The 15,700-nt window shown below is 39.4% G+C and overlaps 1 protein-coding gene across 6 annotated transcripts in view; it reads left to right on the top strand.

Moving 5' to 3' along the window:
• LOC136431156 (uncharacterized protein ZK1073.1-like) overlaps positions 1 to 15,700 on the top strand; it is a 52,222-nt gene that overhangs the window by 11,140 nt on the left and 25,382 nt on the right. For all 6 annotated transcript variants that reach the window (XM_066422429.1, XM_066422425.1, XM_066422426.1 and 3 more), the window contains exons 3-4: positions 2,708 to 2,759; positions 13,521 to 13,638. In XM_066422429.1, the coding sequence (XP_066278526.1) occupies positions 2,708 to 2,759; positions 13,521 to 13,638 (170 nt within the window). The remainder of the gene's footprint in view (positions 1 to 2,707; positions 2,760 to 13,520; positions 13,639 to 15,700) is intronic.

Genomic DNA, 15,700 nt, shown 5'->3' with positions numbered 1-15,700 from the left:
TTCTGTGCAATAGATTGGATTTTGAGAGGATGACATGTGAGAATGATAAAGCCAATTTTGTCCTAATTTCTGTTCAGCATGATACAGTCACAATGCAAAATGTATGGGACAGCGAACCCATTGCCTTGCAGAGGTTGGCTACTGTTAAGGATAATATAAAACCTTTATGGGGATCAGTCATGACTAGAATGTCATGTATGGGATGTCGGATGCTTCAACCCTTTACCAACTCATCCCATGGCTAATCAGACCTGAACTCAGCCCAACACCCCGGTCAACTCCACACAACATACCCTAGCTCTGGCCGAGTTGAACAGGGTGTTGGGCCGAGTTGACCAAAGTTGTGGGCCGAGTTGACCAAGGTGTTGCTCCAAAATATCTTTCCAAAGACCTTGGATTATTCAGTGGATATCTAGATGCACATTAGATGACTGAATGATATACAGTCAAACCTGTATTAGCGGTCACCTTTGCATAGCGGCCACCTGCCCATAGTGGTCACTTTTTGTCGGTCCCTTGGATTTTTCCCATTGACATAAGCATTAAGAATTAGGCTATAGCGGTCACCTGTCCAACGCGGTCGCGGCCACTCGATTTTTGGTCCCGCGGGTCTGGAAACACTGCCGATAACGGTCCCGGCGCATGGTCGCCGCAAGATTCGGGAGCCTTCTTTCAAATCCCCGCAGAAAAAAAATTTCATTATAGCTGCAGTGTTACCCATGAAAATGTTGTACATGGTTTTATTTTGCTCCTGGTGTTGGTTTTGAATTTCCAAAACCGCTAAGACGCCAGAAATTTGCAGCCAAAAAGAGCCTCTTGGTGCGCGGTCCTAGCGGGACGCTTTGCTTACTTGGGTTACTTCACTAGTAGTACCATGGGGGAGCAGTTTGTTAAAAAAAGACAGACGCCTTTTATCCTCTAAAAAAAGGTTATAAAGTCATCCATTCTTTGAATATTCTGTTCTCTTTATTCAAAGAACTTCTTTGACGAAATAAGTTTACATTTTGTACTATTTAATGTAGAGTAAAATCATAACTCACACATGCAGAAGGAACCCACATTACAGTAGACTATCCCAATGACCCTATGACCTCAAAGGGGCCATCTTGCAGCTGTTGTTTTTTTCTCCCGGCAAGGAATCCGACCCAAACAGGCTGATTTTACCGTGAAATTCCGCAATTATTTGCTGATAAATGATGTCGCCGCGCAATTGAAAATGACACGGTTGTCTTTGGCAACATTTTGGTCGCATGTGCTCCGGATTGGGGGCGGATCGATGGATCGACTTGGACTTAAATTTGCTTGTGGAAAAATCCGGACCTACCGAAAGCAGTCATTTTGAGCCGATGGTCGTCTTGTGGAAGTGGTCGGTAGACCAAGTTTGACTGTACATGTACACTGTATGTGAATAAATGTTTCTCAGTGGGTACAGAAAACATGTGCCACTTATTGCTCGTAATCAATCAACCGTTTCTATAGAGCGGCCACCTGTCCATAGCGGTCGATTTTGGCCAGTCCCTTGCATTGAGTGATCGCTATAGGCAGGTTTGACTGTACTATCGGATCCCTAAGAAGAACAATTTTGACACTTCCAAGCAATTGCTTGATGTATCTGAACCTATAATGTCAGGATTGATATTCAGACCTTGTGGCCACTTGGGCTACTTGCCAAATTAGGTTTTAAAGGTCTGGTCAAAATGTTCTCATATGTTGCTCTCATGACATCAGGTTTGTTTTTATTCTAGGAATGTGCATTATCTATTTCACGGCTGGAAATTCTTTTTTTTTTTAATAGGTGCACTCGGGGGCACCTTACCTAGAAATTTAGGTGCACAAGAATTATTATATATTGAGTGCACATCGTGAAGTAAAGGGGAATGTCAGCAGAACCAAATCACAAACATCACTGTCTCTCTTTTTTTCAGTGCTTAAAATTCTAGGTTTAATAGTGCTTTTCTAACACTTGTAATATGCTGTATACAAGTGTGCAATCATATACAGTACCTTTACCATACCTAATTAGGTATAACCCTACACACATATATCTAGGTGCAGTCCCATAGTCAAAAATGTAGATGTATGTCTCCAATTTTGGCTGCACAAAAGTGCATAATTTTGTAGTACCCAGTATTTCGAGCCCTGTATTTGCTCATCAGCAGCTGGGTTTCCTCACAAACCACTGGGGTTTGCAGGTTCACAAAGTCAGAGCTCCATCATACTGAAATGTAATCCCCTGCTCTGAAATGAATCTTAGGATGCCCTATTTGCTGGAACGTTATGCCTTATCCATCAAGTGGATTGTGTTTCATGATAAGTTCAACATAGATGTTAAATGATTAATATGTTGTCTACTGTTTGAGTTTCATCATATTTTTTCAAGTTATAAATATGATAAGTATGTCAACATACACCATAGGCAGGAGAGTGAATTGTTAGATCAAAATGCACTTGTTGCTATTATTAATAATAATAATTCATGATATAGTACAGCACATGTATTTGACAAATGTGCAAGCCTTAGCTTAGAAAAGATTTCGTAGTCTGTAAGAATAGAAAGGAAAATTGTGTGAGTTCAAAAAATATTTTACAAAGTTTGATTTAGCAAATTTGCTGAAGACTGGAGGGCCAGTATTCTTCCTGGCCAATTCTTTAGAAAAAAAAACCCTCCAGAACACACATAGTGACTCCAAGTTGTTGTATTTTCCAGGGAGACCGCAAACTGAGGGTGTTCCTCACTGTGCACGACATTGGACAGAACCGTAAGTAGCTGTGATTATAATTCTTCTTTTCAGGAAAATTACAAATCAGTACAATGGTGTTAGTATCAAACTAAGTCTTATATTGTCAAGTTTTTCAGTTAAAATCAGTCGATCTGTTAAGGTGCCACTAAAATGAAATTTTGTCTATCAAAAAAAAAGTATCATTCACTTGAAACTTTTTGTCTTTTCTGAAAATATAGTCAATTTTTTTTGTCTACTGTGTGTTCTTTGGTGGGACAAATTAGCAACAGTTCGTGATGTCATAGAATTAGGACTCCATATCAGCTTGTCAAGAATTTATCTAAAAATCTTGATCTTTTTTGAAACCATTGTTAAAAAAAGATCAAGATTTTTAGATAAATTATGTAAATGATAGGAAGTTTCTTTTATTTTCAATCGCAATAAGATTTGATATTAGGGGTGAGATGCTTGGCCACTACTATTGAAGAGACTGAATGTAGTCAATTTGTGAATGTCCCTTATTAGTAATGATTACCTTTCAGTTAATTGGTATAATTAGCCACATTGATTATTCACTTTCAGTACCCCAAGTTTGTTCCTGGATCATGATTATTTAGACCTTGTGATAACCAGGTCCAATTTATACCTTTGATTATTTGATTTAATTTAGATTTAACAGATTTGATTTTACTATCTACTGATAAATCAATTACCATGCCTGTTATTGATTGGCTGAATGGATATATCAATATCTTTGTGAATGCTGTACCTTAGATTTCAGTGGACCTGTATGGGTTGTGATAGTCCTAGATCCGTCTAATTTTATGTGCCATCTGTCCTCCTAGGCCTCTTTCCAATTTGTAACAGCCCGAAGTGTATAATTACAGAATTACAGACAATTATACTTAGGAAACCAGCAATGTATGCAAGCATTCAGGGGGCCTAGCAACTGTCACCCATTCATTATATGATGGGTAAGGGGAAAACCCTGTATAGGTACCCGTACCCGTATAGGTACCCGTATGGGTATACCGGTATACCCCATTTGGGGCCCCAACAAGCCAGGAAACACGCTATGACGGCCGCCATATGGGGCACCCAGAACGGCTGTTTTTTTACGGTCTCCACATTGATAGAAGACACAAACAGTTGACTATACTAGGTCAGAAAATAGCTGAACAATCATATTTTACGATCTTTTGATTTCTATGAAGGATGGATGCTTGTAAAATACGGAATTTGCGAAGTTCGTACACAGTGCTCGGGTATACACTGGAAACATGTCGGGAACACATAGTCACAATTCTCTGGGAATGTATCGGGAAACGTTAACAGTTGTCCTCCGGATTTTTAATAGGCTGGTCGGAGCACCATCGGTGTTGCATCGGTCGATGTACATTTCCCGACATACACACGGTGATTTTTCGATGGTCTCGAAATTCCTGATAAGAAACCCATGTTTCCCGACAAATTTGTCGGTAATACGTCGTTTCTTTTTCCCACAGACTTCCGATGCCGGTCGTCAAGGCAACAAGTAACAAACACGGCGGAGGGGACTCCCCGGCTTGGATGAAACTATGGCAACGGCGTTGATTGACGGGTAGCCGCGGTACTGGTTACCATAGAAACTGCGTGATTGACAGCCGAGAGACAAGCACATGGTCGTCGCGGCACGCAGCTTAATAAAAAGGAAACTTCAGACGATAATCGATCAGCTGTTCTCCAGCACCATATTTGATATTTACGGATGTTAACTTTTACTGCTTAGTTATAAGACTTAGTTTGTACGTAGTTTGTAGTAAGACTTGCGGAACTCGCTGTACTGTTTGTTTTGTCAATAAAGCTTTTATTACAACCGGCAAAAAATAGAATATTGAAAGGAACGATATTTCTGTAGAATTCTGTAATCGGCAAGCATAGTTAAGATGTTATAAACGAGGAAACATCGATAAGTTCTCAATAACCAAGGAAATTCATTTAAAGGATGCGGAACTATAAACCCGGAATCGAACCTACAGCTCGCGGCGCCGTACGGCAGCCATTTGTTCGCAAACGCAAGCGGCGTATCGCAGTGAGCTAAATATTGCGGCGAGGTAACAATACCTTCAAACCACTTTAATACAAACGGCCCATCACGTGGGGTTCCACAGCTGCAGTCCGTAATGACTATACTTGCATTGTTCTACGGTCGAACGTTACGTGTTTCTGTTTGTTTTGTTCAATTCTACTTTAACATGTCACACACGTCGTTCGCTAACAAAGTGATAATATGAACAATTGACGCGATTTTATCTTAACAGACGACAAGGGCCCACATCATATACCCGATCTAACTAGCGTAATTTTGAATAGCGCTGATAGCTCACCTGGTAGTGTTGTAGTCCATCAATCTTAACCAGGCAAGATGTATAGGTTCGAGCCCATCGATTCATTTCTATGTTTTATTTTTCACTGTTACAGTCAGCATTACTTTAATTTAGTTTTATCTTTTATCATGTTATGTTTATATTATCATGTTTGATGTTTTGTTGTTCTTAATTTTTTTACATCCATCTCTATCTAGATCTGCTTCCTTGATGAAGGCCTCCGGTCTCTGGGTGTTGTCCTTGCACTTCTACTAGTTGACTCGTCGTTTTGTTCTGACGACGTCTTTGCCAACGCACGTGAGCCATCATCATATATCTTTCCTAGCCTGGATGGGACACTGGAAAAGAAAAAAATGGTTGTTACATGTACTTACAATTGGAAACAATAGCGATGCATTTTTATTGAAACTAGAAAACACCCCAACAGTTTGTGAACAAACGTTCTTTTTTAATTTTTCGTGGAGCCGTCAAATTCTAATCACCCAAATCGCTGCACTTTGCGCGGAAACATGCGCTGATTTTTGCGCTACGTAGTGCTTGGTTGAACTGTGGCAAGAATCACCAGTAAGACTGGGAGGAATATTTCAATATTCCATAATCATATTCGTTAAATGAAAATGAATTGACAATATAATTCCGAATCCCATAGTCAGTCCATAGTCACTAGTCAAGTAGCAGCATGTTTTTGAACGTTAGAAATAAAGGCGCTTATCGAGTACGAGATTCAGTAAAAGCAATGCAATGTTTGAAAAAACCTTATTGATATGACCATCATAACACCCCGGTTACCATCCAGGAGTACTAATACGTTTCTTCTCAGTGGTCATTCGTTTCTCAGTAGTCCTTCGTTTGCCGTCGGTGACAAGAAATGTATACGCGCAAGACGAAATTTTCGGATGCTGGACAACTGAGTTGCATCGACAAAGTTCGTTATCTCTTTTAATGTTTGCAACTTTCATTTCGTAGTTTGATTGTATTTCCTGATTTCTTTCAGCAATTTACATTATCATATTATTTCAGTATTTCTTCTCTTGTTAACATACAGCGTATCAAATTACCGTGGTCCGGAAAAATGCAACCGATGGTGGTTAATCCGTCTCGATGCTTGAACTCCTGTGGACCAGCTTCAAGTTCAATGCTTTGATCACTGTTACTTTGTTAATAAAATATAATCTGTGAAAATTTTATTTGAGTTCATGTTAGCTTTCCGAACTTGTTAGTTCCTGGGAACGTCAGGTGTTAGTGTTAGTGACATGAAACAAACAGTTGGAAAAAACCAACACCGAAACAAATCAATACGAAAGCAAACTGAACGGGAACAAAAGGAATAAATTAATGAACAATTGTCTTTTCATTAAGATGAATCGATCTGTCCGGAAAGTCCGTCCCCATCCTCAAGCACGGCCGGTATAGCTGGCACACCAGTTGTCACGAATCTGAAAAGACGAAAATGGAATACATGAGATGTAGCTACATGTATATACAGCATAATGTAGTGGTCAACTATCCACGAATAACAATAGCGGCGGAGTTTTAAAAAAAAGGACCCCAAACAAACAAAATCATCTACCAACACGGTAATCATACAATGACCTGGTTTGCCCTTTGACGAAAATATATCAAGGAAAATTTACGGTAATTAGAAAATAATGGAAAAAATGTCTAACACGTCCGACGAGATATTGCTACAATATCGTAATAATCAGGACCTGACACACATCATGACCGCTAGTGACCTCTTGCGTGAAAACCGACACATGCCTGACATTCGTCGATTATATATACGAAGGCTATCGGGAAAGTAACGGGCGAACTCCATTGATTTGGCCTGATTTCTGGATCTGTATCGGGTTCAACATAGGTAAAAGCTGCAGTGAAAAACCGACAGAAATCTGGTACTATTCCGTTACCAATACGACATATATCCGACCTCCCCGCCGAGCACTGTGGAACGTGCATGTGAGCACCGATCTCGGAGACTTTTCAACTAAACTCGTTTTGAAAAGAAATAGAAAAAACACCCAAACTATCAACCTTTCCGCTCTTCATTATCTTCAGATGCAATACCCATGATCTGTTTGGCTGGAGCTGTCAGTAAACCTACGTAAAACCTACAGGAAATGCCGTTCTCAATGCACGGAAGGTCCGCCATGAAACATGTGCGAATTAGCGGCTTAGAAGGAAAGTAGCCATTTATTGCGACACAAAGATTACGGACATTCGGCGTGATTTGTCTGAAAATGCATTGCTCGGTCTCTGTCTTTAGCGTGAGGCGTTTCTGTAGGTTTAGTTGAGAGGTCTCCGAGATCGGTGCTCGCACGTTCTGACAGTCGCTCCGTACAAACTAAGCAACTTCGCAAATTCCGTGTATCCCAAACCTCCGTCCTTCATAGAAATCAAAAGATCGTAAAATATGATTGTTCAGCTATTTTCTGACCGAGTATAGTCAACTGTTTGTGTCTTACTAGCACTGTATATCAATGTGGAGACCGTAAAAAAACAGCCGTTCTGGGTGCCCCATATGGCGGCCGTCATAGCGTGTTTCCTGGCTTGTTGGGGCCCCAAATGGGGTATACCGGTATACCTATACAGGTATACGGGTACGGGTACCTATACAGGGTTTTCCCCTTACCCTTATATGATAGCCAACACAACAAATTTGACTCAGGAATAAGATCATAACATAAAGACAACTTGACAAGAAGACATCAGAATATAAAGGATACTTCTTCGTGTCGCCCGGTGATGATGATGATGATGATGATGATGATGATGATGACTTCTTTGAGTATCATGTTACTACTCTCAAATGAAGACCGATTCAGAAGATTGTTTTATGAATCACTAGAAAGATTCCATTTGAATTTTTCTGTTCTTGCTTTGATTTGTTCTGCCAGTTCATTCTTAGACTTCTAAGTGATGCCGAAGAAGAGTGATGGGTGCCACTCGAAACGTTCGGAAGTAAAATGTCACACATGGTAGATAATATTAGGACTCTGTTTGTACCCAGCTGATCACACCCAGCTGTGCCTAAGTATATATACTGTATCAGTTGAAAGGTTTAAAGGCTCATCACAATATATGTTCTCAGAAAGGTTACTCCATATAAAACTCACACACTCCTTTGATCTCGCTGTCATGAATATTCTGAACAAAATAAAAGCTCTGGGGCTGAAAATGAAATAGTACTATGAAATAGTACTAATGTTTAATAAAACCCTGCAGCTTGATTTATATATTTGTATATTTTCATTTATTCTATATCATATATCTATGTAGTATCCTACAGGATGCCTTAAAAGCAATCAGGAAGTGTTACAAAACATATAAGTTTCATTTAAAGTAGACTCTTAAAGATTGCTTAGTTAAGGCACATGCAGTTTTAACAGGATGACATGAAACAAAATGAAGTGGATTGGGTTGGGTTGGCAAGAACAAAATGTGATTATAATGGTACAAATTTGTGGGTCAAATTAAATTCAATCAATTCAGTTCAATTGCTGTCTTTTAGGGCGGAAATAGAATCTAAGTGACAATGTATTTTTGCTTTTGAAAGCACTCAAAGATTTAATTTGACTGCAGTGGTATTAATAATAATTCTCTCTAGGCAATCTATGCATCTTTTTGGAGTGTTATTGTCAATTACCATGTACCACAGGATCCTTTGTTTTAAGGGTATTCCAAAATTACCCTAATCATTTCAATCATTGATTTTCAATGTGACAGTCACATTTTGGCATATGGCATCACGTTGGTGGGTTGATGAAGCATGTTGGAGAAATTGAATCTATGTCAGTCTGATCATGAGCTGGCTTTGTGCATGCTGGCACGTAGGCACATGATCAGCTGACTCAACCAAGTGCAATGACTCCTATACCTAATGTGCCATATCATTAGAGCCATATCGAATTCCATTACTTTCCAACCTTGGCTTTGCCAACCTGAGTAGAAAATTTTTTCCAACCCATAGAACAGAACTTGAGGCTTTTACAACCAAGTCAAGCAAAAGGACAATCATGTCTTTTTATAATTGAACCTTGACATTTGTCTAAGAATAGCCATGTGCATGGCCATTGATTGATGAATGACTATGAAGGCCTGGCCATGGCCCAGTTCTCTGCAGCAGAGGGCTGGTATTATGTGTTTGATGTATCAGGCTAGACAGCCAAGGCTTTACGAGGGGTGTTCAGTATGTTCCCTGGCCTCACCCAGAAGCAAGGGGCTGCATGCCAACTCAAATTCTGGGATAATTATAAACGTATGACACCGTTTTTTTTACAAATGTCCACCAAAACTCAAATCATTATGACTATCACTTTGTACAAATTGTAGGTGACACCATCTTGAAAATCAGTAATACTAGTGGTAACTTTAAAATAAAGCTTAAGACAGGGCAAATTAACCAGGACAAGAGTTGCTCATTGACAACCTTTAAGGGTTAACTTCACGGTAGATCGGGCTGGTACCTCAGGTAATACGGAATACAGGATGTTGGCAGCATGTTTGTAGTGGGGAAAATACTGACCAGGATGTCCTGTATATGTGTAAACTGTCACTTGAAGTATACAATAGACTCTTAACTACTTTTCTGTGTGGCTTGTACTTGTCAGTTTTTTCATCAGATTGCAGTCTTAATGTGAGGTACAATGTATCAACTGTACTTGACTGTATGTCATTCAGTGTGAAGAAGTGCAATGCTTTTCTGGCACTCGCACTTACATTGCACTTTCCCAAATTCAATTAGGAACTAAATCATGCAGGCTCATGGGGTGGCATACTCTAAAGAGGGAAGCCCTAAGGCTAGCTGTTTTTCAGCAAACACTGAAGAAATGGAAAATCAACTCAAGGCTTGGCTGCAGCTGCTATTCTTTAGTTTCATCACTCATCATCACCCCGACCAATCAAACCATGTGAATCGCATTGAAACTCAGATTCGTATCAGCCATTTTCCGCCAAATCCCTTTCTAACTTGAAACTATTTTTTTTCTAAACATTAAATCGTGGTCGCTTTCAATCACTTCGAAAGTGCCCAAATTGCCAATCTGAAAACATCTTTGGAAAGCTGACACCTTCCACCATCTCACTGGCGAGTTTGTTTTGTCAGATGTAGTCGTTTATGCAAGTTAGAAAGAGATTTTTCAGGAAATGGCTGATATGAATCTGAGTTTCAATGCGATTCACGTGGTTTGATTTGTCGGGGTGTTCATGAAAATGAAAAGTCAATTCAAGGCTTGGCCACTATTCTACAGCATGCATAATTCAGAAAACAAAAGTCAATTCAAGGCTTGGCTGCTATTCAACCATAACCTCAAGTCAACCTCTGGAACCATGCCTTGATTTATGGCCTTTTACTTTTAGGTATAGAGTTGCAGTTGCCCTTGAAACCCCAGTCAACCTTTTCAAAACTGTCTGATAGAAGAAAAGAATCTAGCTGTCCAATAACGATTTATGGATTGATGTGGTTCCAAGTAGTGAGTCGTGCAGAAGCTACTGATGAATCAAAACACAAGGGTTTTCCTGGTATTGGTAATGACATTCTACTGTCAGCTTGATATTATATTTGATGTCAATTCTGGACATTAATTTCCATGATAGTATGTTGCAAATTGGTGTCAGCATTGATAATACCAGACTTAGTGCTGTTACTGTTTAACGCAAACCAGAAAATATGGAAAAATTGTATATTGAATACAATCGTTTGTTTGACTTCCTCAACAATTGTGTCTTACCAACTACAGATTATAGAGCCAGCACTCAGCCAAGCCAACCCACATATTTTTAGAGGTCATGACATTGTACTCCACAGGACGACCTTGCCCTAATTCTGACAGAAATTCCAGGGACCAACTGGGACATAGGATAGGGCATAAAAGTAGACCTGGGTGGCCAGAAAATAAGATATCAAATCCGTAAGTTCTGCTGCAGTACCATGGAAAGCCACCAGAAGGTCCAAAATTAAATTATTTCTTTGGTAAGATAAGACCTTAGACTACAGACCAAATTTCATGATAATCCATCCATAGCTTTTGCAGTCAATATGCTGTTCAATTAAGTACAAACAATATTGATACTTCTAAAATAATAACCTTCTTAATTTTGGTGGAGTTAAACCAAAATTTAGTTAAATGTAAAATTAATGTCAGTTTTGCAACCTGGATATGCACGTTGTCCTGTGAATAACTGTTACACTTACAGTTGAATATCTCTTAGTCATGGCTTAGCCTTGTTTGGCCAGCATGAATTGAAGGACACATACATTGTATAATATCACGTGTAAACATTATTACCTTTGCCGAGAAGGTTATGTTTTACACAGCTTTCCTGTGTGTGTCCTAATCCTTCTGCAAACACGATAACTCAAGAATGCTTGGATGGATTGTCTTGATACTTGATACCTCGAAATGATTCTTTGCTCAGATGAGACTGTATACTTTGAACATCCTGACAGGTGTTGTTTAGGTTGAGAAGATGATTAACTGACATAAATCATGCAAATGAGGTCCTTATTTGCATAACAAATTGGAAAAATTTATGATATGCCACTCACAAAGGTTAAAATCAGTCGGCAAAGGTATGGAGTCGTGGAAATCTAGTTGATTTTGTTCTGCAATGAAAAATTCCCTTAGCTTGAGATACAAGTATTAGACTTTAATTAGAAAACCATCCATAGAACTTCATGATCAGAATCTGCTCTTTCCCAAGTTGTATGTTCTGACAGTCACTGATAGTTCATTCATGCACCAGAAGATCTGTATCAGTTGCATGAGGAGAGATATGATTATTACTTCTCATATTACTCAGTTATTACCGTTGAAGGTCACCCAATCATCTTGTTTAAAGCCACCAATGCAAATCACCAATGCTGTTGTCTTCTCATGATATGCGAAAAATAGATGAAAGGGTCATGACGAGCAATGTTTAATCATTTCAGCTATCATCATTTTGAGGATTTTTAAAAAATACAAGGCAACGATGTTGTAAACTTGTGTGATAAGTTTACTGTCAGACCAATGATTACGTATCCCCAGGACCATCATATTCCAATTTCATTATGATGATTGAAAATGACGAATGATTAAGAGGCTTGAACATCACATCGCAGGTCCCTCATTTCATCACTTCATCAGTCTGCAGAGCCCTCTAGATCTCCTGGGCAATCAGAAATGGCATGACCAATTGCTTACTGGCCTTATACCCTGCTAGAGTGGATTTTATAGCTACTGTAAATCGCCTTAAGTTTTTTTGGGATTTAATTTTGCAGTGAGGAGAAAATGGAGCCCTCTCCCAGGTAATAGGAAATGGCATGACCAATTGCTTAGTGGTCTTAGATCCTGCTAGAAACAGATTCTATTCTATAGCTACTATAAATCGCTTAAATTTGTGGGGGGGGGGGGATTTAATTTTGCTGTGAGGAGAAAATGATGCCCTCTCCGAGTCCTACATTGTAGGTAATCGAAAATGGTATTGACCAATTGCTTAGTTTCATGTGGCCTTAGACCCTGCTAGAGTGGATTTTATAGCTACTGCAAATCGCTTTATTTAATTTTGCGGTAAGGAGAAAATGGAGCCCTCTTCTTGGTAATAGGAAATAGCATGACTAATTGCTTAGCTTTGTGACTGGTCTTAGACCCTGCTCTAGTGGATTTTACAGCAGCTACAGTTTGCGGTATTTAAAAGAGTTCGCCGTGAAAACCACAAAGTTTAACATAAAACCACCGTGAGAATTTCACAATTCACAGTATCGTGTACAGATCGAAATTTCTTCCTCCACACAATTTGGTACATGGCCAACCGTAAAGACACTCAGTAAAGCTGCACCCTGACAGGGATGAATTGGTACTGTACGTGTTACAGGAAAGTAGTAGCCAACTTGCTGTTCAATCAGAATATGTTGAAAACTTTGTTTGTACTTGGCTGTACTTTATCAATATTTACCTACTTTTAAAATTGATTGTACTTGTTCCTTGACTCACAATTCTATATAAAATGAAAAAGAACATGTAGATGAGAGTAATATATGATAGGGCTAACCAGTTTAACTGACATTGGTTCAGGTCAATCGTGACACATGTACAAGCAGTACTACAAAATGTAGATGCCACGTTAAAGTTCAAACTGTCGTTACAATATTTTAGGCTTGATTTGATCAGTTATCAGAGTGATGTGAATTTCATGCACTTATTAAAATATAGCTGAGTGTATACATATAGCAGTAAGGACATGATGTATATATAAATATTATGTACATATTGTAATTTCATATTGAATATATTGCCCTGACCTTGTCATACTACAATCTGTTTCAGCAAGATGTGAAAGGTGCGAATTGAATAGATTTGATTGAAATTGATTCGCATAGATTTTACCGAGTGTGAACATGGTCTTATACAGGAAAAAACACTCAATACCTTAAATTGCTATTGTTTGTTCGCAGATAAGTCGTTCCACCGGTTCCTGCTGCACGAGGACATGAAGGCCATCCTCAGCAAGTTCTGTATTGTCCAGATTACTGTTCCTGGGCAGGAGGATGAAGCTGAAACCTTGCCTAATGAGTAAGCTCACCTGGCTATTTATTTATTGGTTCAGCATGTAGTTACATGCCAGGGTTGCCCAACTAGCAGGAGGCTATTTCTAAGGGCAAACCCTGGGGAGCAACATAATCATTACGTTGAACACACAATCAGTGAGGTTTAAGAAATTAAAGGTTAACATTCATATATACATTGGATCATACATTTTGTATTACACAAATCAACACTGTTTTGCATCACAATATAAAACTACATTATCATGCAAGTACTTACAAAAGTTTTTAAATTTTGTTGCACGTGTCACATGGCAGTATTGACTTATACGGAAAATGGATCTCCGAGGGGGTATTATAATCAGTTTCCCCCTCTTTCCCTGTTTATGTTATTCTGTACAGGGCACGCCTGTAAAGCAGTGTGTTTTTAAAAGCACTGACCGCGTCTACCCTGTATATAGAAAACAGAAATGAAAGAATGAAATGAGTACCTAGCTTCAGTTAGGGATGTCCCTCAGAATCAGATAGAAAGTGAAATGGATGTCCCATTTTGGAAGAGAGCCATACCTCGAGCACGTTTAAGATCCCGCCACACTTATCAAACATTATTATTACTATATAGAAGATAAGCCAGTTCATCCCTATGGCCACATCTGAGAAAATTGTCATATTGAATTGAGGTAACCTGGCACTGAATGGCAGCCTCTATAGACCCTTGCGCGCGGTTCAGCCCTGCCAGGTAGAAGTCCTGTCAAATTATAATAACTGACAGCCCTGGCCATGGGCTAAGCTAAGAACTTGGGCTTATGCAATTTATAAAAAGAACATAGAACTTAGACGCCCACCTCAGTGCTATATGACAACGTCCTGTCAAATACAACTGTCAGCTGCTGAGCTGAAGATACTCACAGTTACGCAATACAAAGTTAAAAGTCATTGACCTTAACAAAATATGGATAAGCAGGGGTTCATCTAAATCAGAAAAGAGGGGCGCTGCGCCCTCTTGTTTCAGCCCAGCACCCCCTTGTTGAATTCAGATTTTAGCTTAATATCCAGCATACAGCCTTCCCACAGCGATTGATTCTTCTATAAATACATAGAATTCGCTCCCTCGCCTGTGTGTGCTCCCTCTTGTTCAATTTTTGTAGAAAAACCCCTGGATAAGTTTTCTTGGGGGACATGCATGTGTATCTGAATAATATGTATAGTAAATACTGATTCCATCGAGTTTTTGTAAATAGACTTGACTTATAGTTTTATAGTGCAACCTCTTGCTGTTATCTGTTGCTAGCAGTTCTTCCTTCCTGTTCTGTTCATCTGTGCTGTGGTCTAACCCCTGTCACCTTGAGTTTCGAGTTCTGGTCACGGGGACTAATGAATATAGCTATATTTAGATGAGGATCCACCAAATTTTGCAGACCTGTGTAAAAATATATTCAACTCGAGCATAAGCAGATAAGATTTGGACTGTCTGGGTCAGGCAGCTGTGATCGATCCTCAGATGCACCAACCCACTGACAAATTGAAATAATGTCAAGACACCTAAAAACTCTGACATCTTTATTTAACTGCTGGCCATGAATTGAATATAGCACAATGTTGTACAGGAAAGGATGTTATTACTCTAGTAGGTTCCTTAGGCCATACAGCCCAACTGTTATTTGGCAAAAAGAAATCTATGAAAAAAGATTTTTGAACAGTGACAGTCTATAACAAATACTAGCATCTGTCTTTTCTGTCAAGACCAGTAAAATATTTACCCTTCAGTGAGCTAAAGCTGGATCAAAATCACTGTGAATTTACTTTTATTTAATGTTTTACATTTCACTTGCATCCCCTTCCCTCCCTACTCCCTACTTCCTGTCTTCTTCTTGTCCTCCCTCCTTGGTTTACTGTCACCTCCACATATAGCACTGCAAGTGGCTTTGGCTCTCCTGCTCTTCAGAGAGCCTTTAAAGCATCTCCGTCTCTACGGAGGGCCGTTTCCTTTAAGAAGAACAGACCGCCTTCTGTAACATCTGACCAACCAGCTCAAGCCGCAGCCCCTGACCAATCTGTTGAACAAAGGTTGGAAGGCCGCCGCCAACTCC

Source organism: Branchiostoma lanceolatum, chromosome 3 (genome assembly GCF_035083965.1).
Source record: "Branchiostoma lanceolatum isolate klBraLanc5 chromosome 3, klBraLanc5.hap2, whole genome shotgun sequence".
Lineage (NCBI taxonomy): Eukaryota > Metazoa > Chordata > Leptocardii > Amphioxiformes > Branchiostomatidae > Branchiostoma > Branchiostoma lanceolatum.
This window is presented reverse-complemented; position numbering and strand designations above follow the sequence as displayed.